The 25,835-nt window shown below is 37.2% G+C and overlaps 1 protein-coding gene across 21 annotated transcripts in view; it reads right to left on the bottom strand.

Moving 5' to 3' along the window:
* The window catches only part of ADGRL3 (adhesion G protein-coupled receptor L3), an 827,333-nt gene that overhangs the window by 160,205 nt on the left and 641,293 nt on the right, over positions 1 to 25,835 (bottom strand). For 16 of the 21 annotated variants that reach the window (XM_032334435.1, XM_032334436.1, XM_032334415.1 and 13 more), the window contains 4 exons: positions 17,777 to 18,079; positions 16,168 to 16,271; positions 6,488 to 6,673; positions 3,434 to 3,472 (listed from right to left, as the gene is read on the bottom strand). In XM_032334435.1, the coding sequence (XP_032190326.1) occupies positions 3,434 to 3,472; positions 6,488 to 6,673; positions 16,168 to 16,271; positions 17,777 to 18,079 (632 nt within the window). The remainder of the gene's footprint in view (positions 1 to 3,433; positions 3,473 to 6,487; positions 6,674 to 16,167; positions 16,272 to 17,776; positions 18,080 to 25,835) is intronic. The other 5 variants (XM_032334421.1, XM_032334427.1, XM_032334428.1 and 2 more) reach the window with 3 other exon arrangements.

Genomic DNA, 25,835 nt, shown 5'->3' with positions numbered 1-25,835 from the left:
CTAAGCTCTGGTAACATTTACAGAACAGGAAAGAGGTTGTTCTTAAGTGGTTTGAGGTCGTGCTCCTCTCCCAGAGTCTCAGGAAAACCATGCATCTCTTTTTGGAGCCATACGACTTTGCACTGGTTCCTGGACTCTGCTCCTGCCCCCTGCCCCCACTCCATGACTGGAGCTAAGGACTGGACAATTCACCTGTACTAGAATGGCTATTATCAAAAAAGACAGAGCATAACAAGTGTTACCGAGGAGGGGAAGGAACTAAAACCCTTCGTGCACTGTTGGTTGGAAATGCAAAATGATGCAGTCACTCTGGAAAATATTTTGATAGAGCTCCTTTAACAGAGAGTTACAGTATTTTTGCCTCCCCCCCCTGTTAATAAGGTAATTTTTTGATCACAGAGTTCTCTGAAAGGCCCTCGAAGCAAATTATGTGTGTATTTGCGCTTCATCCACAGTACAAAAATGATTACTATACAGGCATTTGATCTCAATCTCAAACAAAAAGGAAAGGAAAAAACTAGTTTATACCATCCCTGAAATATAGTAAAATAAATCAATAAACGTAAACCAGAAGATATATCCCAACTCCTAACTCTAAATAATGAAGTCAGTTCTGTAACAGCGGTATCCTAGGAATGTGGAGCGTGAGATTCTGAGTCAGGAAGTCCTAGCTTTGAATTCAGGACCCCCTCAATTTCCATGTATGATCTTGTGAAAGTCATTTAATTCCCCCAGGCCTCATTTTCTCTATTTTAAGTTAAAAATAGCATTAATTACCTCATAGGATTGTTATGGGTATTAAATAATAATTTATGCAAACTGCCTCCCATGGTGATGGCCACATTATTACTGCCTAATAACTGCATTTATTCTTAATAATAAATCATTGTGGATGTTGGGAAAGCACTGCAGGCACGTTAGAATATCAGTATTAGTGCCCTGGGTGCTCATGCATGACCTTGGGCCAGTCACCTCATTTCTCCAGCTAATTCAGGTTCCTCTTTCAAGTACCTTCTATTTATACGTGACATCATGGTAGTTATTTAATATACCTATTTAACACAAACCTTACTTGTCTTCTCTGGCATAAAACGTAACACTCTCTTCTTAAATGAAAATGTTTTGCTTGACATGGTACTGATTTCCTTTTTTTTTACTATGACTCATATCAGTTTCTATCTTTTGATAGTAAACTAAGATTTTAGTGTAATCTAAATTAAAACTAAATAAAAAAAATATTGGACCCAATTGTTTGTTTTTTGGTACAATTTTGGAGGTGCAGGCATAATGGGTAATGAGTATTAGGGCATTCACATATTATTTAAAAAATCAAAGCAACCACCTCTTGTTCACCTATATAGATCAGTTAACAATGATCATGGCTGGTAGATGCTGGTCCAGATTTTACTACGCTTCGTTGGTGAAAGAAACAAATGTAGGAAAGATGGATCTAGACAATTCATAGAATAGACAGTGTACCTCTAAATCATTAAAAGCAAAGTGAATTTGATGGTCAAAATCAAACCTCTAAGGATCATTATGTGTACCAATGGAAAGGCCACATTTTTCTTTAGAATCTCATGATTCCTACATAATTATATTTTTTTAAGAATTTAATACATAAAGCACTTCCAGTATATCTTAGACCTATTTCATAAATAGCTGAGAATGTGCTCCAAACATAGAAAACACTAGGGACATTAGGCAAGTCTTTAAAATTCTAATAGACTACAGTTTAAAGTATTACTCACCCTAGAATTTCATAGAGTAATAATCTACATTACAACGATAGAAATAATGCCATGTCTTAGTGAGCAGAGCATTTCTGCTTCACAAATATTCTGTTTGTATCTGGTCTTATCAGATGTTTAGTCAATAGCTGAAACATTTATTCACAGACAGTCAATTATAACACCAGGAAATCAGCCATTGAATAAACTGTGCTATTAATTTTCCATCAGAGATTCATGTTTGAATGACCATGCATTTCATAGATTTAAATACCGAAAGGCTAATTATCTCCAAGGCCCCATTAAGGGGATAGCATAGATTGTCATCAAAAACAACCCACATATTGCTCAAAAATGATCTTCAGCCTTCATTGTTGAAGAATACTTCAACTTCTGTATCTACTGCACATACCAAGAGGATAGGTTTTCATATACATATATATATGCATGTGTATATATATGTATACATATATATATGTATATATATATACGTGTGTATATATATACATATATATGTATACATATATATACACATGCATATATATGTATATGTATACATATGTATATGTATATGTATATGTATATATACATATATATGTATATATACACACATACATATATATACATATATACATATATATATATACACATAAATATATAATTCCCAAAGACTTAGGAGAAAACAAAACAAAAACAATGGAATGTTTCTTACACTCAAAGATCCATTAATTTATAAAGTAAAATGTATATTATCTAATATCTGATGTAAATTATTCTCCCTCTTCTATTTTTGAAACCCCAGGCCCCTCTCTCATTTCTTAGCTCAGGGTGATATTTAAGCCTCAACTGTCTGACTGCCCTTGAGTCTCGTATCTTTTGTGGATTCCTGTACATATGGAATTAAATTTGTTTTCCTCCTGTTAATCTGTCTTATGTCAATTTAATCACTAGACCAGCCAAAGAACTTAGTGGGGAAAAAGGAAAATTTTTTCCACCTCTACACTGCCTTCCTGCATTTCTGCCTTATAAAAATACCTATAAAGGTTGTTTCTGGGATTCTTTTCACACAGAACCCGTAAACAAAGGTTGTTTCTGGGATTCTTTTCACACAGAACCCGTAAACACAGGAATGGTTTCTATCCTGCTTAGAAACAAATTGCAACATGTTAACTGGAGAAAAATTACATTTGTATCAGGACTAAAATGTTTACAGTGAGTGGGAAAGTAAGAGAGTCCCAGCATGGGTTGAACATTTTGGTACAGAAGCATGTTATTCCAAGTATTCTGGACTATTCTTTGACTTACAGGATTTTCATTCAATGTCATTTCTGAATGATTTGCTATTCACTATTAACTGATCCAATGTATTAACAAAATGTTTTCCTACACACCTCTATGAAGAAATGAGAGATTTACATATTACACCCAACTCACCTTTTAGCTGTGATCCAAACTGTCACATACCAAGTTGCCCCTCCTTGTCGGTCTGTGTTCGTTTTGCATGACAGAGCGTGTGCGCTGCCAAATTTATTTTCAGCACATACCTTTGCAACATGTCTCTCTCTTCCCACCCTCCATGCCCTCCCTGAAATCCCTTTAGCTCAACAGGGTACATTATCATTGATCTCTCCAATGCCCATACATGGTACCACCAACAGAGACAATTCAACAACTTAACACATTTATAAAAACGCAGAAAGTACCTGGACATAGGCTCTGCAAGAGCGCTCTCTTTTCTGAAGCTGAATCCATTAAGACAGCAGATTAAACACAGAATAGAAAAAACAAGTTAGTGACAGAAGAAAACAAGAAAAATAAAAGAACACATCTACACAAAACACCTTATTTTGTTGTGCACTACTTTCTAGAAGAGAATGAAAGCTAAAGCAGCAGCAAAATGTGAGCAACGGCTTGAAAACTAGTTGCCAGCACCCTTTCAGAGCAACCCAAGTGAAAACGGATGGTATAAGGTTGTTAATGATGGAGGAAATCGTGGAATAAATTTGGTAGAAATTAGTAAATACCATTATGCTTCAGTCGTTTAAAATGATTCATTGCACATCAGGTTAGTTGTTAATTCATGAGCCACAAATGAAGACATAAGAAGTTAAGTAAACTATATCAAAAATTTGGAACCCACATTGTTTGTGGTTTCAAGATTATATAGATGGTTAATATGCACCACAAACCATATGTTCAAACACAAGAAATTTTGTTTATCGGAAAAATAGAAGTGCCCATTCATTATGATTATTTGGTTCCAAGGGAAAAATACCAACAGATAAGTAACTTCTGATTAGAAGAATGTAATTAATCTTTTGATTTATCACTGCTTTTATGTCTTGAATAATTCCTTTTCACAGTTTTGACCAAAAAAAACCCCACAAAAAACAACAACAACAAAAATCCTTGTATATTTTAGAAACTTCTTTGGGATAAGAAGCCTGTTTTTGTTAATTTGTTTGCAAACAGCATGATGTTTTTGTGGGCAAAACAACTCATATTCAATCCCAAACATTTTTTTTTTCTGGCGATAAAATAAATAAGTAATAAGTTTAATTGCCCTGTTTGAATAAATGACACAAAATTTCATGGGTTGTGATTTTCTTCCTCTTCCCTATTTTTTTTTTTTCCTTCAGTAGCCTTGATTGTTGAAGGAGAAAATGACCCAGGTTTAAAGAAGCAGTTACTCTGATGCCTTTTGTGTGGCTAATACTCTCCCAACTTTAATTCATGCAGTCTTCAATGAGCACAGAGCAGTTACTCCTCTAAAGAATTAAGTGAGGAATGAGTGCAAGTAAATTGCCAACGCTGTCATTTGGATCACTGACTCGCATCTTGGTTTTGCAGGACTCTAAACCCTTCAGAATTTCAATGTGGAGTTCAATTGATTTGTACCAAGTTGACTTCTGCAAATCTGATGGGTTATAACTGCTTTAGGAAACAGTGGGAACCGCAGGAAATGAGAGCAAGCCAGGGAGCACAGGATTAACCTTTGCCCTCGGATCTCCTTACCCCATCATGCAAATTAACATATGACAAACCACATTATATAAACAATTGAAAAGAGCCAAATGGGAAACAAAGGAAAGCATTAAAAAGCTTCACAAATGGAAAATTTGCCCATTATGTAGTTATTTGATATTCAGAGTAGGCAAGCTGATTAGCTGTAGCCAGTTAGAATGTGACATTAATCGCCAGCTTTACCTGATATTGTCAGACATCAACACCATTTTTAAATAAAGATACAAAGTATTGCTATCACAAGTTATGCTATGGATATGTAACATTAATAGAAATTATTACTTCCAGTACATTAGGATAACAATCGCTGGCGGCAATATTTGTTAATAGCATCCAGTCAGCCTGGGTAATAACACATTAAAATCACAGCATGTCCAGATTACATAGGCAGCTGTGGATTACATTTTATCAGGGACTTGGTTGTGATTCTATCAGGGGCATAAATGACAAAAATAACTCCTTTAAGCTCAGCATGAAAAAAAAAACTTTAATAATAATTTAGATCTACTAGATAAAACTGAATCTGTTTTCTGAGGATGAAATTGCAGGCAAAACCGTATTTGGCAGATAAAATGTCAGGCTTTCCTGCATCAAACCATCATTATTTGAAAAATTTCTTCCGTCTTGCTCAGTGAGACTCTTAGTCTAATCAGACAAGAAAAAAAACCTTAACATATTAAAAGACCACTCTCAAAAGTCATTTCTCATTCTAAAGGGAACATTCATTTAGTGAATTCCTTAGAGGATGTGTCTGTTACTGCCAAATTCTTGCTTTTTAAAGTAGGAGGACTATTATGACATTCAAGGCCTTAAAATTCAGTTTCAGAAACTGGTCACTTCTGCTACACAAATACCTTTCAGGGAACACATGCCAATTGATGTAGCAACCCTAGTATCGTTTCATCGTGGAGTCAATTTGCCATGTGATCTTATAAGGAATAAATTATATTCCTTAAAAATATGAAAATATACTTTACATATTTATGTAAATAAATTGCTTTTATAGTGGATAGGTTATATAGAGTAAACATAAAATGGTTATATATGTTTATATCATATATAAGTATGTATTGTATACTTGTAAGTATAAATAAGAATATAAAAATGTATCTTCTCTGAAATTTAAAAATATGAATTATTTTCATTATTTACAATTCAAATTTGCTGCAATACAATTAAACCTATGTTAACATAGTGAAGTAAAATCTAAGTAAACTTAACTATCAAAAGGAAATATAAATTAAAACCTAATTACTTGTCCTATGAGTTTTTAGGGTTAATATTAATTAGATTAAATTATTTCACTTTGAAACATCTTTAATGAATTGCTAATATTCTTTCTCATGGTTGCCATTTTCTAAACTTCTATTTATTCATTAGGCATTTATTTTATTATAATTATTTTGATATAAAAGTTCAAAAGGAAAAAAAAGAAACAAAATACATCTAATTTCCTCATATTGACCTCGCCAGAATTTAGCACTCAAAACAGTAAATACCAAAGAAAACAGAATTGTAAATTCAAAAAAATATAAGGACAGAGATTATCCCTTATTGTGTCTTTAGATTAGAGGCCAAATACGGTCACCATTATCATAAAAGAATGAAGCAGATTGAATATAATTAGTGATGCTCTTTAGAATGATCTGATTTTAGAGAAAGAGAAAAATTAACCAGTGCAGTTTCCCTGATTTCACTACAACTTTGAAGATATATATGTGCAAAGTCCCTACCTTGTTCAAGCTCCGGGCGGCACTGTCTTTTCCTCCTGGGGTCAGGTTCCGGAGCTGTACATCCAGGAGGCCCACCAGCTGGTCCATGGCGCGGACAGAGGAGGTGATGTCTCCAGCATTCAGATGATTTCTTGTTTGTTCAGCCAGCTCTCTAGCAATGTTGGCAGCGGTCTCTCCAGATTTCAACTGCAGTTTTGAAAATGGAATAAAAAGGAAAGAGATCTTCGTTAAGTGACTTCATTGGTCTCTGTGAACGATTGATTTTGCATAGGAATTACAATCACCAAGCCAAGAAATAGGTATTAAACTCTATCTTCACCTGGAGTATGTTCCCTGAGTTTTCCTATTAATCCATTTTTTTTTTCCCTACAATACCTATCTTGAAACTTACAGCTTTAAGAAGCTCCTCCCTGAGGAATCTTACTTCTGAAAATTGTTCGCACCTTAATTATCCATGTGAGTGGTCAAATCTAAGGTTTGCCCTGTGATTTTTCTATGAGTTTTTTTTTCCCCCCTTAAGATTATTTATTTATTTATTTGACAGCTAGAGATCACAAGTAGGCAGAGAGGCAGGCAGAGAAAGGGGTGGGCAGGCCCCCTGCTGAGCAGGGAGCCCAATGCAGGGCTCTATCCCAGGACCCTGGAATCATGTCCTGAGCAGAAGGCAGAGGCTTTAACCCACTGGGCCACCCAGGCGCCCCTCTCTGTGAGTTTTTAAATCCAATACTGGTGAATTTGTGTTGTGACTCTGCAGCTATATTCTAAGTTCTCAGAGACAAGCACAGATTTTCCATTGTGCTTAAATTAGTATTTAGTACTCAAAGGACACTAACTGACTGCTAAGCTCTGTGAAAATTTTACCCTAAATACAATCCCTGGTTTTGAAAGGGTCTTCATTTCCTTATTAACCAAGTAAGAGAGTATGATCCCACTGAACTAGGTAGCAAATAATTGCTGTTTCTAGCATCTTCCTTTTTAGTAGCTACATGCTGATTTTTCAAGTATGCTCTATAAGAACATATCAAATTGGGGTGCCTGGGTGCCTCAGTCGTTAGGCGTCTGCCTTCTGCTCAGGCCATGGTCCCAGAGTCCTGAGATGGAGCCCTGCCTTGGGCTGCCTCCTCCGTGGGAAGTGGGAAGCCTGCTTCTCCCTCTCTCACTTCCCCTGCTGTGTTTCCTTCTCTGGCTGTGTTTCTCTCTGTCAAATAAATACATAAAATCTTAAAAAAAAAAAAAAAAAAAAAAGAATATATCAAATTGTCAACACTCCAAAGATTTAGAAAAGACAAAGACTAATAATAGCCCATGCTCATGTGAATAAATTTGACAGCTTTGCGTAATGAGAGAATAGGGATATTTTCCCTATAATAACATAAATATATAACAGTGTTATCTTTAGGAAATTTTTTTTCCTTCCTTTTTCTTTTTTTCTTTTTTTAAAGCACAGTCCAATATAAAATTTAGGGTCAAACAGAGAAAAGTTCGCTATCTTCCTAACATGTTGGAGCATGACTAAGACTCTTAGTCACAAAGGTTATCAGTATCTTCTAACGGATACTTAATACATGTTTTTAGTGGAATTGAATGCTAAAGAAACAAATAAATAAATTAGGGCTATCAGAAAGCTAAATCATTAATAATCTCATCCTCATACAGAAAATCCAAAATAAGAGCAAAAAAAATTTTAGTAAGAAAATGTTGGCAAGGATTTGTGGAAATGTCTATCACCGTCAGAAACTACTAACAGGCGTATACCTGTATAACCCTCTGGAACAAATTATGAGTGTCCATTAAATTTTGAAATGTGAAGACTATAAAATTGAGTGATTTTTGTTATCAATTTCAACCATAAGAAATAAAATAATCTCAGAGATGTAAAAAAGAAATGTTCAAACATGTTCATTCTAGCTTGGTTATAATAGAAAACAAAATGGATTATGAATTAAAGAAAACTTCTCATATATATACATACCATGGAATATTGTACAACAGCTTAAATGTATAAAGGAGATCAATTGTTAACATCAATTTTCAACATGCTCTGTTGAGTCCAAATAAATGCAAGTATAAAAATTATTTATATATGCTAATATCTATTGGCACGGTATTCATGAAATGAAAATGCAAAGCAATAGGAGCATATGAAAAAGAAGTACAATACATAAAGCATGATATTTTATGTGTTTATTTTATATATATTTAAGCACACAGAACGAAGTTTGAAAGATGGGAATCAAAGGAAAAATCTTTACTATAATGTTTAGATATTACAAGAAGAATATATTAAAGTATTTACTATATAATCAGTACTTTTTACAAATCCTTAGAATAGAAAACACTTGCACTAACTTTAATAAATTTGTAAAATATGGTTAAGGACTACATACCTAAGATACCTAAAAACCAAATGGAATACATTATAGGGTTCAAGGATAAGTACGTAACAAAGTCAATATAGATCAAAAGAGCATTCATGGTCCACTGACAGGTCAGGAGTACTTTTTTTTTTTTTTTAAAGGGGTGCTATGGAAAAGCACACCTTTTTTTTTTCTTTTTTAAGATTTTATTTATTTATTTGAGAGAGAGAGAGAATGATAGAGAAAGAGCATGAGAAGGGGGAGGGTCAGAGGGAGAAGCAGACTCTGTGCCAAGCAGGGAGCTTGTTGAGGGACTCAATCCTGGGACTCCAGGATCACCACCTGAACCGAAGGCATTTGCTTAACCAACTGAGCCATCTAGGTGCCCTCATGAAAGTACTTTAAAGTGGTCCCCAAGCGAGAAACACAAATGTGATTATAACCCATACATTTTAATTTTACATACAGTTTAAGGCTGCTTACTGGCCATCTAATAACCAGTGAATGATTTATAAAATTTGGTAATCATTAATTAAATCAGTGAGATGCTAGTATTCACTAAGTATTCAAATTCAGTACTCCATTCAGTGAGTCTAAACACATGATAGAAGTGCTTGGTAAGTTTGAAAAACTCTTCCCTGTGTGTATGAATATTCATTAGCTGGAATCCCTACAATTTTCCAAGGGGATAGTCTTTTAATCAATTCATGATTTTAGTGTGCTGGCATTTGTTGTAGTTTCCATCTATGCTATTTTTTTTTAAAAGATTATTTATTTATTTATTTATTTGATAGAGAGAGAGACACAGCAAGAGAGGGGACACAAGCAGGGTAAGTGGGAGAGGGAGAAGCAAGCTTCCCGAGGAGCAGGGAGCTTGAATGTGGGACCCGTCCCAGGACTCCAGGATCATGACCTGAGCCGAAGGCAGACGCTTAATGACTGAGCCACCCAGGAGCCCTCCATCTATGTTATTCTTATAATAATGAATATATTTATAGAATTTTATGGTTTTACTCTGTTAATCATTGTTCTGTATAATTGTTCTATAACCTTTGTTTTGTTGTTATATTGTTTTTTTTCTATGTCTTTATTACCATGTATTTTTTCTTTACTTTTTAAAAAATTTTTTAAGAAGATTTTATTTATTTATTTATTTATTTATTTTTAAAAAGATTTTATTTATTTATTTGACAGACAGAGATCACAAGTAGGCAGAGAAGCAGGCAGAGAGAGAGAGGGAAGCAGGCTCCCTGCTGAGCAGAGAGCCCGATGTGGGGCTCGATCCAAGGACCCTGGGATCATGACCTGAGCAGAGGCCAGAGGCTTTAGCCCACTGAGCCCCCCCAGGTGCCCCAAAAGATTTTATTTATTTGACAGAGAGAAAGCAAAAGAGCACGAGCAGGGGGAGCGGCAGAGATGCCTGGTGGGGCCCAATCCCAGGATCCTGGAGTTATGACCTGAGCCAAAGGCAGAAGCTTAACCAACTGAACCACCCAGGTGCCCTTAACAAGTGAATTTCTAATAGCACTGGGCTAAAGTCTGAGGCTCCAATACTGAATAAAAAGGTTCCCCCCCCCCCAAAAAAAGGTGCTTACATACTAGCAATAGAAAGGGTTTTTAATAAATTAACTAAAGAATTATTTAATTTTAATTTTGTTGAGTGCAATACAGACCCCAAGTTTAAGGGCATTTTACCCTAGTGTCTGAAGTTAGGGAATAATTTAAGAAAGGCTTTTCCAGGGCGCCTGGGTGGCTCAGTGGGTTAAGCCGCTGCCTTTGGCTCAGGTCATGATCTCAGGGTCCTGGGATCGAGTCCCGCATCGGGTTCTCTGCTCCGCGGGGAGCCTGCTTCCTCTTCTCTCTCTCTCTGCCTGCCTCTCTGCCTACTGGTGATCTCTCTGTGTCAAATGAATAAATAAAATCTTTAAAAAAAAAAAAAAAAGAAAGAAAGAAAGGCTTTTCCAGGGAATAATGTTGACTATGAAATGGAATGGAAAGGGAATTGGGTTGGGAGGTAGGGGAAGCCCCTAGGCAGAGAGGACCCCTTTAGGAGGGAGGGGCACGGATCCTAGGGGAACTGCACAAAGGGGCCTTTAAGTGGGATTTAGGTCGCTGGAGAGGTGAGTAAGGGGCAGATTAAGCAGTCCCCTTCAGAAGTCATGATGAAGATTTGGGGAACGCGCTAAGAGCAAGGGAAGGTGCTAAGAGCTCAAACAGGAGTGGTCTAATCAGAGTTGTATTTGAAATCAACTCAGGAGAACGGACTGGAAAGTTCCAGAGGATGAAAGGGACCTTGCCAAGAGACTCCAGCAGCAGAAGCTGTGTTGGATTAGGGTAGCAGCGGTGAAAAGTGGCCTGATTTGGGAGAGGTTTTTAAGTACAGCGACAGGCCTACTGTCTGATTGGCTATGGGAGGGGAATGAAAGAGAGGGACTCCAAGATGGTAGGACCATTAACTGTTTCTCCAACAGCCATTGCAACCTCAATATTCCTAGCTCAAAGTTTGCCTTTCCAGGCCAGGCTTTCTCTGACCGTATTTTTTCCAGTGGCATCCAGAGGCTACTCTATTGCCTTTCTAATTGCTCTTTTCTCTCACCACGACAGTCAGACCACAATTATCTTACTTCTACACAACAGATACACTTGAATCTGTGTTGAAATAATGTTACTCTGCATATCCTCGCTTACAGACCTAATGAACATGTCTGTTCTTTAACATTTCTTGCACTAAATTGTACTAACCTTCTTTCTTAGAAATAAGCACATGCACACTGAGAAATCTTACGAGTTCTATGAGGATTAGTAAATTAATGCCTGTATTGAAATGGCAGGATTATTTCCAGGACTTGAAGGTGGGGGAGGGGAACCCTGCAGCTTTAAAGATAATAATTATGACAGAGATGGATACTATTTACATTTCAAATTTTGACACATGTGAAAACAATTTTCTCTGAAATGTTTTGACATTGTATGAGATTATTGCATCAAACATTAATTGGGTGCCAAAACAATTCATGAAGGAGTTTTTCATAGTGTTTAAGTATATAGCTATCATTTCTTTGAAAGATCTACTTATGTTATTTTGCTATAAATCAGAGTCAAGAAGGAATATAAACAATTAAATGGTTCTATCTCGCAACTGAAAGTCAGTTAAATAAGCCCAAAGTCCTAGAAAGCCTACCAATCTCTGAAAAATTAAGAAGCAATTTGCTTTCATTCCATATTAGCTCTGCAGAGATTAAAAGAAGGGAGAAATTAAAACCTGGGTGATAAGATTCAACCTAGTCTTCCCTAGAAGAAAATGGGTTTATTTTATACTGTAAAATCCCAACAATTCTGGATCTTAACGTCTTTAGAAAATGCAGGAAAAACTCTCCTTATCTCAAAATCGGTCAGTAGCTTGTGAACAAACAAAAGACAAGACTCTTCAGTTTGCTAGAAATAGAAAGACTGTTTTCCAGTGACAGTTCACGCATTTCTTTTCCATATAACAGTTGAACCAGGTAATGAAGTAGGAAGCATAACTCACTTCATATGCAAAGAAATACGGAAGCTATTCAAAACTGTAATTTCAAAGATTTTTAAATTGCAGAAGACTGGAGGGATTTTAAAGTGCAATAAGCTCTTTAAAGGTATGCAACATAGAAAATATAAACTCCCTTTTGAAAATCTGGTGTAATCTGAGATCAAGCTGAAGCTGGAGACTATATTTTAGTAAGCAGTAATTAAGGTGAGAAAAGAGGATATTTTGCTGCATATGATTGAGGGGCCCAAGCTCTACACTAAATTCGCTGGCTTTTTCAAGAAGACCAATCTGTCTTTCTATGCATCCATTTATCTTTGAACCTGCCTTTCCTTCTAACCATCCATCTATCCATCCACCCAAACATCCACACACCCATCCTTCCATGCAAATCCCTACCAATTTTTCTCTCTACCTCTTCCCTCTCTATTACTGGGGCAAAGGCCCCTTTGTGTATAACTTTTGCCTTTTTCTTTCTGCACAAATTATGCTTTTTATTAAATCTCATCCTTATCAAACTATTCTGGCTAGTTTGTAATAAATTTCTTCGTGAAATTCTGACTGTAGAGGCTTACATTGTCTCTAATAAAATGTAACCCGCTCTTCATCACCACCCAAAACTTAATCTATAATTTCACCAGTATGTAAGTGGCCTGCATTCATTTGGGAATCAGAAGCCATCAAGATGCTGTGACGGTTTTCTTCCTTCCTCCTGGCCCGACGGCAGGGGTGGGAGTAGGGAAGCAGTACCCGTTTCTTATTAACAAACATGAAAATGTGATTTGCTTCTTCAAATGTCATCCTGATCCATTTATTTGTGTATACTTGCTGTCTACCAGGGCCAAACACACAGTGGGTGGACAGTATTATTGATAATGAAAGGAATGACCCTCCCCAAGGTATATCGATGCAGAGACTGTGACCAGGGATATTCTTTCCTCAAAAGCCCTCAGCAATTCCCCAGAAAAACTGTGAAGTCATAAAGAAGGCACGTCGCATTCCAGGATGCGGTCACTCGTCGAACTCTTGAGGAGGGGAAACGGAATACACCGTTGACAGAACATCACTCCCTCCTCTCTTTTCTCCCCTATGCTTTCAGAGGGCGTAAAAAGTGTCCTTTCATTTTAAAATTTTAAGTTCACAGGACGATGGAAGGGGAAAGGCGGAAGGAATGAATCATGAAAAAGAGCCATTTTACTTTAATTTTTCAACGTGACCATAAACCGTCTCTCGGAAAAAGAGGGGGCGTTCAGAGCAGCGCAGAGGGGCTGGCGCATGGAGAAGGAAGAAGGGGTCGTGGCAGCGCCAGGAGAAAGGAAACCAGGATGGGCAAGGGAGGAGGCATGAGAGAAGGGGGTGCAAAGCTGAGAATGCTACTTGCCGGTTCTTGGTTCAAGGCCACTTTCCACCCTCCTCCATCCTGCTCTCTGCTCTACATGGTGAACTTGGGATGTTATTCTGAGCCCCCCGCGCCCCCCCCCTTCTCTGGCTTCCACGGGGTTTGTTCAATGGAGAGGGTGGGCAAGGGAGAGTGAGGTCAGGGTATGTAATCCTTTACAGCTCTGTGAGAAGTTGCCTGGGGCTAGGCTGAGTCTCTCCTCTGTAGGTCAACTTTCTTCTCAAAGACACCCCCTTCCAATTCTAAGTCACTCCTTTGATCCAGCAACCACAGGCCTGGGCTTGGGAACAGTTTCACCTCGGTTACCGGCCCTGGCTTCCTGCTCGATCCCTCCCAGCTCAGCTTTGCTCCACCAAGAACACTGTAAACAAACCCTTTTCTTCGAATGTTCCATCCGTTTATCGTTGGCACTCTGGTATTGACAGAGGAAATGGGCAAAGGTATGGATTCTACGGAAGATGCTTTGGAGAGAAGGGAGAGAGTCTGGAAAAATCGTTCTGTGAATACCGCATACAAATGCTCTCTTGGAGATTTACAGTGTTACTATTTCAAGGTTTGGGAGTTTTGCGGTAAAGAAACCTATTCAACTACCATTCCTAGTCAATGAATAGCATCAGTATTGGTGGTGTGAAGGACGCACCAGGTGACAGCGTGAACAAACGTAAAGAGAGAGTAGGGAAGGAAGTAAAAAATCAGTCCGTCAAAATCTGGGCACAGTTTAACCAGTCTTGTGGCCACGCACGATGTCTTGATAAAGGTAGACCTAAAGGTAGACCCAGCCAAAACCCCAGCTCCAACACTGACCTTGGGCTAGTTAAATAATCTCATTCAGGGTGCTCTAAAGCCTCCTATTATAATTTTGAAGATTTTATAAACTTATAAGAAATGAAACTAAGGCATTATTATACATTCCAATTGCCTAAATGCTATAATCTTAAAATAATTATAATATTACATAATTTCACAGACACTATAGGATTAAACAAAAATGCTCTGGAATAATGGAATGTATTTGTTATATTTTAAAAAAAAAAACAACACCCATCCATCAATCAAATGGGCAACAGCTGTCTGGTCTTTGCAAAGAATTATCTCTTTTGTCATAAGATTAGGAGGTCTGCAGAGGAAAGAAAAAGAATTAAGTATCATTATCAGTTAAAGTCACCCAGTAATTCCTGCAATAAAATAGCCTAACTATATTCAGGAATTATCATGAAAACATTCAGCTTTCTAGGTGAATTATTACTGAATTAATATTACCCCCTGGGCTAAGTATGCAGGGAGTATTTTTTAAAAGTTGCTAATGTAAGAAGATACGCTACTGATCTCTTAATCTGATCACATCCAGTAAGAGTTATTTGCCCTGGGGTTTGAGCTACATTGTAATAAAATCAAAGGACATAAAAACTGTGGCAGGAACAGTGCTGAAATTGGAGAAGCATCATTATGAATAGCAACAAGTATGGAGATGCATATGTAAGAGGGTAACTAGAGTCAATATAACCACTGTTCTTCCATGATTTAGGGTAAATAGATAGTTATGGCTCATCTGCTAAATGATCTACTGGGTAGATATTTATGGATTATTATACAGTATATTATTGAGGATCAGCCCGGTTAAAAACAAATAGAGAAAAGAGCAAATGGCACAGACAGGCTTTTAGTAAGGCCATCATTTGTAATATTTCTCAGGAAAAATCTCTTTCCGAAATTCCTCAGCCTAGCTAATGTGCCATAGAAGGACTCTTCATTTTAGGAGTGCATAAATCCACACAAATTGCTATAATAAGGATTCATCCCATAGCCCTTTTGGCGTAAATGCACATCTGGTCTCTGTTTGTAATGAAATCAATTCAAGCCCCACAGTGCATTAATAATAAAAATGCTCAACATATTGCAACCAAATAAGCCCTGAAAATTTGAGTCTGCAAGATTCTGTCACACATATGTATACTTTTAACACTGATAAATGATTAGGTTACAGAACATATATCAAATAGTCTAAGATTCCAAAGGTAGACTTTTTCTGCTAATTATTATTTCTAAAGGAAAATCCATGTGCATGTATGCTAGAAGCTCTTGCTAGCTTGATTTATAATGGCTCTTGGACTTTCATATCTGGAGTTCACAATATCATAAAAATTTTATTAATAATAAAATTATTATAAGCAATACTGCTTAGCTTGAGGAAGTTCACAGATTTGCCCTTTAAGAACAACAAAATTCTAAATTAGCGTATAGCATATCAAAGGTTGTCACTAAATCTTAAAGAGAATTAAAAAGGGAGAGTCTTTCTACATTAATTAAAAAAAAAATTTAACTGTTTTATTTGCCAACAGCTATAATCCATAACAGAAGATCTGGGTTTGGGAAAGCCTTCCTGATCAGTCACTTAATTTACCTTTTGTGTTATATGGTTGACCCAAGGAGAAGAGCAGTTGCTAAGATCTGGTCCTTGGGGATCCCAGATTCCATCAGGAGCCAGGCAGAGATAAGTGGATACTCCTAAAATAATGAGAAAAATAGGTCTGCTTTAAAAATTCAAACCATCTTTCTTACAAAGACTTTATATCCTTGTTATGTTTAAATATGAACAAAGACAAAATTGAAATCATTAAACTACGATGATGTTTATTAAAATACCACACACAGCGTCTGGCAAACAACAGACATTGGAGAAATGCAACAGAACAAACAAAATCATTCAGTATTTTTAAAGCACTTGCTGGCAACTACACCAGGTACAGAAAACAATTGCATAAATTCCAGAGATGAGGTATCTGGCTCTATGGGGCCGGCTGTGTGAGTTTTCAGAGGCAAGGCAGCAGCTGAGTCTTAAAGGAATCAAGTTTTCAGGTTTTCCGGGAAAACAAGGTAGGAAAGGGCATTCTAGGTGCAGAAAAAAAAAAAATGTTGTCCTTGGGAAACTTCAAATGTTTTAAATTGAGGTCTACTGTATAGGGGAGTTGTGTTTAATGGACTTGGAAAGGCAGGCAAAGTCAGATCATAAACTCCCTTGTCTGCCACCTGTGGGTTCTGGAAAAAAATCAATGAACATTAAGCAGAGGAGAGAAATGAGCTGATTAAGGTTTTAGAAAGATAACTGTGGCAGCAGCATGGAGGGTGAATCTGAGGGGAGATGTGAAGCTTTGGGGGAAGCTATTAAAATAATTCAAGTGACAGCCTGTGAGTGTCTGAACAGGACTGCCTCGAGGGGACAGAGAAAAGGTGAAAAAGAAGGTTGTAGCATAGGGACGTTCACCTGGGAGGGCTCCAGAAGGTTTGGTTTCCTTTAAAGCTCTCTCCCAACAATAATGACATATTTCTGTAGTGCTGCTCTGTAGCTTTCAAATAAAGTATTTCACTCACCTACACAACAAACATCTGAAGTGGGGGTGGGAGTGTTATCATTTCTCTCTTAGAAATGAAGGAACTGAGGCCCAGAATGAAGGGGACAGTGCTAAGAGATAAGGCTTCAAACTGTTGGAATCAAACCAATTTCAGCACCACAGAAAACTTTAGAACTAAGCATTGCACCCTTTCATAAAGGGAAGAAAGATTTCAGAATATTTTTAAACATGTTGCTGAAAAAAGAAATTAAATGTGCACTTTCATAAAAGCCAATATTCTTTTTGGTCTTTCTACCACTTCACATACTACCGGATTCAGAATAGGTCTACATTGGAACTGTTCTAAGACAAACCTATTTAAAGTAACCAAATCAATAACACCCAAAGACATAATGCCGATTGCCTGTATAGTGACATCTATCATACATTTGATTTACATATTTTATGGGATAAGGCAAATTTTATTTAGTGTACCAAATACAAGTTTTATGAAGATAAGTATAGTAACAATAAGAAAACTAGGTTATTTCTGGTTTCAATCAAGTGAAGTTGCAAAAATATGCAGTAACAAACAAACAAAAAACTAAAGGAAAAAAACTGCAAGAAAAGCAAGCTAACCTAACAGAAGAACTTCAGCTTAGCTCTGCAAAACAGACTTACCAATCGTTCCTGCAGGGCAAGGCTGCTTGGCCATCTGTCCTTGACGGGTCTTAAACCACATGATTTCTCGAGCTTCCACAGCCTCACAGCTCTCTTCCAGAGCTGGGATTTGGGACGAGGCTGATGGCAGATGTGTGGTCATGTCATCAAGCACCTCCACAGCTGGAGATGGGGTGCTGGTACTCCGGTTACGTCTTCCAGACACGGATGGGGTGGTACTCCTGCCTGGACTCCAAGTTGTGGTCCGCAGGGTGGTGCTGGTGGTGGTGCTTCCCATGCCAAGAGGTCCTGTGGTAGACATTTCTGAAATAAAATTCAAAAGAAAACACCTACGTTGCTTGTCATCACCTCAAGGTGTCCTAATACTTTAGAAACCATTTTTATTTGACAGTTCAAAGAGCCTTCAACATGGAAAAAAATAAGCAGATCCCAAGATATCCGAATGCCACCTCTGTGTCATGGCAGCCAACTGACCAAGGCCAAATATTGGCTTGTTCATGGTTCTCTTCAACTCTAATCACAGAAAACAAAATTATAGCACAGCCCAACTCTTCAGTAAGCTTCCTCATGCGTCAGGCCTTCTTAACAGTAAGAGGACTGATACCTGGAGCCCTCACTTTGAATATTCAAACTTCTGTAGACTGGGAGAGTGCTAATGTACAGTATTTTCACATTAAGTATCACACGGATTTCTAAAGATGAAGCAATTAGGGAAGAGGGATCAGAGGAAAAAAAAAAAGGCATCAAGATTTAAAGTGCCCTCAAGCTAAAAAGTAAAGAACAATTCTGAGTATGGACTCTTTAACATAAATTAAAGTAGATTGATGATCTACCTGACGCTCTTAGAATTGACTCATTTTAACAACTTTCAAACGTGACATTTAGTAGTATAAAGTATAAGTGGTTGTCAATTTAGTTGTCTCATAAATTATTTTCTAACTAGATTTCTTAAAATGGGGAAATGTATTCCAAATTCCATATAAAGCTGATAAGGTGACTTGACCAGATATCAATAGGTTACTAAGCCTAGAACGTATCAAAGGGAATGTTCTATCAATACCATGTAAAGGACCACCGCAGGGAAGCATCTTTCTGGGGAAAATATATTTATATTCCCATCATAGGAAGGCAAGAGCATGCCAGTTCTCCACATACATACGTTCATTCCTAACCGTGAGTTTAGAAACTCCTCTTAACCTCATTTATTGGCCAATAACCCCAGGGACACCGGCTCTAGCCAGATTCAAAGTAGCTTGGGTTTATGGAGCTCAGGGAGTCCTGTGCTGAGCCGCCAGCTGTCTGTCATCCATCGTCGACTTTCTTTAACACGTCATCAGCTTGACTGCTGCCCCAGAAGGGGTGCCACATCCGTCTTCTGCGGTGGGCATGTATAAAGCTTTCAGAAACAAGACCCATGGCAGTAGGAAGGGGTATGTATTCTCTGAACATTCAATCACTGAACTCGTAGCATTTTCTGAAGTAATGCTATTTTTCTAGCTGTTTCTTTACTTGTTGTCTCTCCTCTTCCTTTCTTCTAAGCTTTCCTCCTTCCTCTTGCGTTCTCTATGTGAACGTGATGTTCATAACCTCATTGACGCCAAGTTCATGAAGGAAGAAACAGTATTTTTTTTTCCCTTCTTCCATTGATACCACTTCTCCCCAAATCTCATTGATTCTGCCTCATTTCCCTATTTTTCTCTCTTCCCAATCTTTACTAGATGCACTCCACTCCCACCCAACACCCCCCGTCCCCCAGCATCAATGGATGAGTACAGCAGCCTTTTAACATTTTTGCCAAGAAAAACAATACCAGAACATAATAGTACTGGGAAGTAGAGATACAACGTGGGGAGTTAAGGGGGTAGGAGAAGAATAAATGAAACAAGATGGGATTGGGAGGGAGACAAACCATATGAGACCCTTAATCTCACAAAACAAACTGAGGGTTGCTGGGGGAAGGGGGGTTGGGAGAAGGGGGGTTGGGGTTATGGACATTGGGGAGGGTATGTGCTATGGTGAGTGCTGTGAAGGGTGTAAACCTGGCGATTCACATACCTCTACCCCGGGGGGTTAAAAATATATTATATGTTTATAAAAAATAAAAAAAATTAAAAAAGGAAAAAATGGTACTGGGATTTCAATATTGATGTTTGCAAAAGTAAAAATTCAGAATTCATTAAAAATTGACACTAATGTTTAACACAACTCAGATATAAAAGTTAGCAACAAAAGTAAAGTTGAATTTCTAAAATTATAAACAGTAGAAATTCTTCTAATATCGTCATTTTTGCATTTGAATTTGCTGAAATCTCTCAAAAAGAAAAAACACAAAAGAAATACTAATAACTCGAATTTAAATATTATTTAATATTAAATTAATTAAAAATAAGGTAATATCAAAATTAAACACTCTTGTTATTAATATTAAGTATCAGCCTTAAAAACGTGTCAGTGGTGTCATTGCTGGGATTCAAGCACATTTTTTATGCAAAGTTTTCTGGCTGATGGAAAAATTCTTCTCCACTTTATACCACTTGATAGACTAGTAAGGCAATGATTAGAAGCTGACTCCAAGCATTTTCTCTGGCTCCTTCAATTTAAATAATGCCATCTCTCATTTGTAGTTTCTTCAGAATTATATAGATACTGAAGAATCCTTTCTAAATGAATGCACTTTTCTTCATTTAGATATTTTAATTAGCATACAATGCTCTGGGAGGGAAGAGACTTGTTTTGCAAACATTTTTGCTCTGATAAACTGTGTAATCCCACATGCAGTGAGAAGACTGACTGGCCTATTGTCTCAATCACACAAATCCTACACAAGGAGCAAAGACACACTGTCACAAGAGGCTTGTTTGCTGTGACTCTGGTCTTGCCAACTTTGAATAAATTTGTCTTTAAGCATAGATTTAATGTATTTATCGTTGTGCTCTATAATGATCCAGATTTCAGATTTTTAAAGACTACAGTATCACACCAAAATGTATTTAACAATACTACCACATAATGGAAATCAATTTTCATTATTTTTCTCTAAAATTACCCTATTGAAACAATTCTCTACCTTTTGCCAGAAGCATCTTGTAGGGTATAAATTGGAATGTGTTACTCTACAGATTAAAATCCCTTAAATCACTTCTGTCTGCCTTCCAAACCAAGACTGGACTCCTTTTCTTTGTGCCTAAAGCCCTTCACAAGTTTATTTCTCTAGCTCATTTGTAATGCTTCTTCATCTCTCAGCTCTACTATTAAACCATATAAAATTACCAGTAATTTCCCAACAGCACCCTGTTCTTTCTGCCCCAGGGCTTTTGCACATGCTTCAGTGTTCCTGATCCCATTTCCACCTGGCTAATTTCTGTTTAGCTTTTGGGGATTGCTTGGATGCCATCTCCACCAAGGAACCTTTTCAAATTTACCAAGATGAGGTTACATACTAATGTGTTTTGTTCATGATTATTTCCTCAGCTTTTAGCCTTGTATCTGACCTACAGTCAAAATAGATGAACACCAGGGGTAGGTCAAGGGAGCAAGGGAAGGTCCAGTTGTGAAATATCACAAAAAAAGGGAAAAGAGAAATAGAGGGAAATAGCAAATGACATAGTTAAGGCTCCTTACAGTTGATAGGCTAACAAAGTTATTTTATAAATTCATTTTACACTATTTTTTTTTTAAGATTTTATTTATCCATCTGACAGAGAGAGACACAGTGAGAGAGGGAACACAAGCGGGGGAGTGGGAGAGGGAGAAGCAGGCCTCCCGCAGAACAGGGAGCCCGATGCAGGACTCTCGATCCCAGGACCCTGGGATCATGACCTGAGCCGAAGGCAGATGTTTAACTAACTGAGCCACCCAGCCATTCCTATTTTACACTACTGTTAAGAAAACTACCAGATAGGGGCGCCTGGGTGGCTCAGTGGGTTAAAGCCTCTGCCTTCAGCTCAGGTCATGATCCCAGGGTCCTGGGATCGAGCCCCACATCGGGCTCTCTGCTCGGCAGGGAGCCTTCTTCCTCCTCTCTCTGTCTCTGCCTGCCTCTCTGCCTACTTGTGATCTCTGTCTGACAAATAAATAAATAAAATCTTTAAACAAACAAACAAACAAAAAAAAAAAGAAAAGAAAAGAAAACTACCAGATAACTCAACACAAAAAGCAGCAGGGAGAACACAAAGTCTCCTCTTCCCCAAAATAATCCTATGGCAGAACATGCATGTTTAAACTGAATATGTTCTTGTGAGCAATGACACTGATAAAAGAGATTTTTTTTTTTTTAAAGTCTGCATTGTTACGTATTACATTGCAAGGACTTAGTTTAATACAGACATACTAATGTTAAGGATCAGAACTTATTTCTTTGGAATTGTGCTATGGAGAGGTGTCTACAAGCAGGGCAATTTCATTCCATTTGACTTTCAGCAAAATAAAAGTCAAATTTATCCTCCATCCCTTCTATGCCATATACCGCTACGTAAGACTCCCAAGAGTTCTGCTCAATGCCAGCTTTTGGCAGAATAAGTACTAGTGATATATACATGTTGTTGCCAGTGCCCAGGAAAGAACTTGCCTTATTGATAGATACTGGTAAAGAAGATGTAGATTCACTGAAGAGTCATAGCAACACACTTTGGCCAAGTTCCAGCCCATATCGCACACCCTAGGATTTGGCTTTCTCTCTCTTTCAGGAAGGGAGAAATGATAGGACACTTTTTTCAGTGTATTCTCTTATTGAGTCTGACCATGATACACCTAGTTTAATAAAACTTATGTTATTAAGTGTCTCATGTGGTTGTGGTTCTGTGTCAGGGAAAGGTTAAAGGAATGTTAAAGAAAATACATTTGAGTGACTATTTACATAACACTTTATCAAAATTGTATAATTTTCCTCACTATTCTGTCATTGTTACTAGCTCGCTGTGCTTAGTATTTTCATAAAAGCAACTAAACAAAACTCCATATTAATATTTTCCCTCATAATTAACTTATTTCTAGAGGAAAATTTCAATTCTCCTGTCCCCTGGCTTAATTCATTCTTGTATTTTGGTTTATTTTGTTGATTTTATTTTTCCTTCAATCTGCCTTGAAAAGAATAAATATTATTTTGACTATTACTACAAGTTATAGTTTGTGGACTATACTAATGGAAAACTAATGGAAAAGAATAAATATTTTTATATTAATGGAAAACTAATGGAAAAGAATAAATGTTATTTTGAATATTACTACAAGTTATAGTTTGTGGACTATACTAATGGGAAACAGTGAAAATAACCAGTATTTGTATAATGCTTTCCTTTTTTCAATGTCTTTATCTTTATTATTGAACTGAATTCACTGTCGAGTAATTGTAACTACGAATTTCTAATTTCACAAATGAGAAAACATAGGCTCAAATAGTAAGTGAATCCTAATCATACATACAGAAAGTAAATCAGTGTCCCCCAATTCTATATTCCATGTTTCTATAATAAGCCATCAAAAATGACATTCTGAATCACCTCATGCATTCTACAACTGAGTCTTCCACATGCTTTAAGAAGGGACTGAAGAATATAATTCTAAGAGAACATTACGAGGTTTGATCACAAAACATATGTATTTTGGGGGCAGGACATTGTTAATTTTTTTCCCCCCAAGGTCATAGGTTGAAGCCCTAACCCAGCTACAACTCTCTTCGGAGTTGGAGCCTTTATAAATATAATTAGGGTTCAGTGAGATCCTAAGGTCGGGTCCTGATCCAATAGCACTGATACCCTTAAATGTAGAGGGAGAGTTGGCAGGGACGCATGCTAAGACAGTAAAGGCCATGTGAGGACATAGCGAGAAGGCGGCCATCTCTACGCCAAGGAGTGAGACCTCAGGAGAAACCAACCTCAGCAGCAACTTGGTCTTGGATTTTTAGTTGCCCAAACGGAGGAAATAATTTTCTGTTGTTTAAGTCACCTCGTCTGTGGTATTTTATTGTGGCAGCCCTAGCAGACTAATACAGGCATCTTCTAAAAAACTGTGAAATTTAAAACAGAATATAAAACTTCACAATAGAAGAACTGTTTACCTTCTACTCATAAACTGCATGAACTTTCTTCTTGATTCTCCTTCATTTTTTTTCCCTTTCTTCTCTAACGTATGTATCTCCCCTCATGGTTTTCCCTTTACCAAACTTCTGTGTTAACTTCATTCCAACATATGGTATTTGGGCTGACTACAGAAACATTTCCTCCTCCCCACTTGCTAAGTATTTATCTAAATCCAAGGTCAGTTACTGAAGAAATCTTCCCAAGGGCTTGATAGAGGAAATAAGAAACCTAAAGCTGTATCAACTTTGCAAGTGGCTTTTGGTATTTGTGCAGTGCTCTGAGTAGAAGAGAGAAATTCTGCCTGATCCCCATGGATATCAGCTGGTCGCAGCAGATTTGATTTTGCCTACTTTTTAAAAAGAAACATTAATTTTACCTGTCAGGAAATTATCCAGTTCTTTCAGAATTCATTCATAATATTTGGCTTTATGGCTTCTTAAGATAGTCAAATTCCACAATCTGACTATCTTAAGAAGCCATGTGAAGGCATATTTATTTTTGTAACTTAATCCATTTATACTTTCTGATCTTCTCATAGCATATCATGCTTATTGCAAGTAGAGGAAAACATCTGTTCTAATTAAACATGAATTTGTAATGACCTTATTATATAAAATAATGAGCTAAAATAGGGAATTTGGGGACATCTTATTAAAATTACCTGCTACATATTTAGTCCTACCATTCCAGGAACTGTGCTGCATGTTTCATATCTGCTCTCATTTAGTGCTCCTAACAATATTTAAGCAGATATATTTACCTTCAGTTCAGAGATGAAAGAAGTCAAATCAAATAATTCTCCAAAGCTCACATTAACTGCTGAGTGATAGAAGCAGGATTTCCAACTGAGTTCATCAAAATCCCTCCCGTTCCATTAGGACTATGGGTGGTGGTAAAACTTCAGACAAAACTCAAGGATGGAAACACATACATAAAAAGTCTTCATGCATTTGGAAATTAATTTGTCCCAAACACTGCTCACATGTACCTTATTTGGTATTGCTTTTATGCATCCGGAACGATTCTGAGCACTTTACAGGAATCTGCCTATTTAATTCTGACAACCAATCTGTTAGGAGGTACTATTAATTACTTTCATCTTATGGATGGTGAAGCTGAAGTACCAAGAGATTCAGTAATTTTACAAAGGTTAAATGTTTACAGGTAGAAGAACAGAAAAATAACCGAGGCACGGTTACAGAGACCTCACTCTTAAGCATACTAAACTGGAAGAGGACTCTGAGAACCTCATCTTGATCCACAAGAAAGCAGCCTGCCCACTGCTGTTAAGAACGGAAGAAGTCATTGTCTTTGAGCTAATTTTGCTTATGACATTTCTAATTCTCCTAAAGTAAAAACTGTAGAATCCACAAAACTTAATACATTGTTCAGCATCTAAGTGGACAATAAACAAGCAGCAAACAAGAATGTGAGATATTAGTTGGCTTTCTTTGAGCATATATCACATACCAGGCAGTGTGGTAATGCTTTACATGCATAATTGAGGTACAGAGAAGTTACATAAATTTCCTAGCTTCACACAGTCCGTAAGTGGTAAAGTCAGCATTTATATATAGATAGTCTGGGGCGCCTGGGTGGTTTAATCAGTTAAGCATCTGCCTTTGGCTCAGGTCATGATCCCAGGGTCCTAAGATCTTGCCCCATATCAGGGTCCCTGCTCAGCGGGGAGCTTGCTTCTACCTCTCCCTCTGCCGGCTGCTCCCCCTACTTGTGTGCTCTCTCTGTCAAATAAGTAAATAAAATCTTTAAAAAAAATAAAAATAAATACAGAGAGTTTGACTCTAAAACCCATGTGTATCCATATTATCCCACAGAGGTCTGAAATCTTTTTTTTTTTTTTTTTAAACTATAAAGTATGGCATATATTTTGTGCCTATAAGAGAGTTCGGTTCTAGGAATTACAAGATTGATTTATTCTATCCATATTTATTAACCAACTATCATGTAACAGGAGTTGTATT

This window comes from Mustela erminea, chromosome 2 (assembly GCF_009829155.1).
Source record: "Mustela erminea isolate mMusErm1 chromosome 2, mMusErm1.Pri, whole genome shotgun sequence".
In the NCBI taxonomy this organism is placed as follows: Eukaryota; Metazoa; Chordata; class Mammalia; order Carnivora; family Mustelidae; genus Mustela; species Mustela erminea.
Note: the sequence above shows the minus strand (reverse complement) of the source record. Positions and strands in the feature narration are given on the sequence as shown.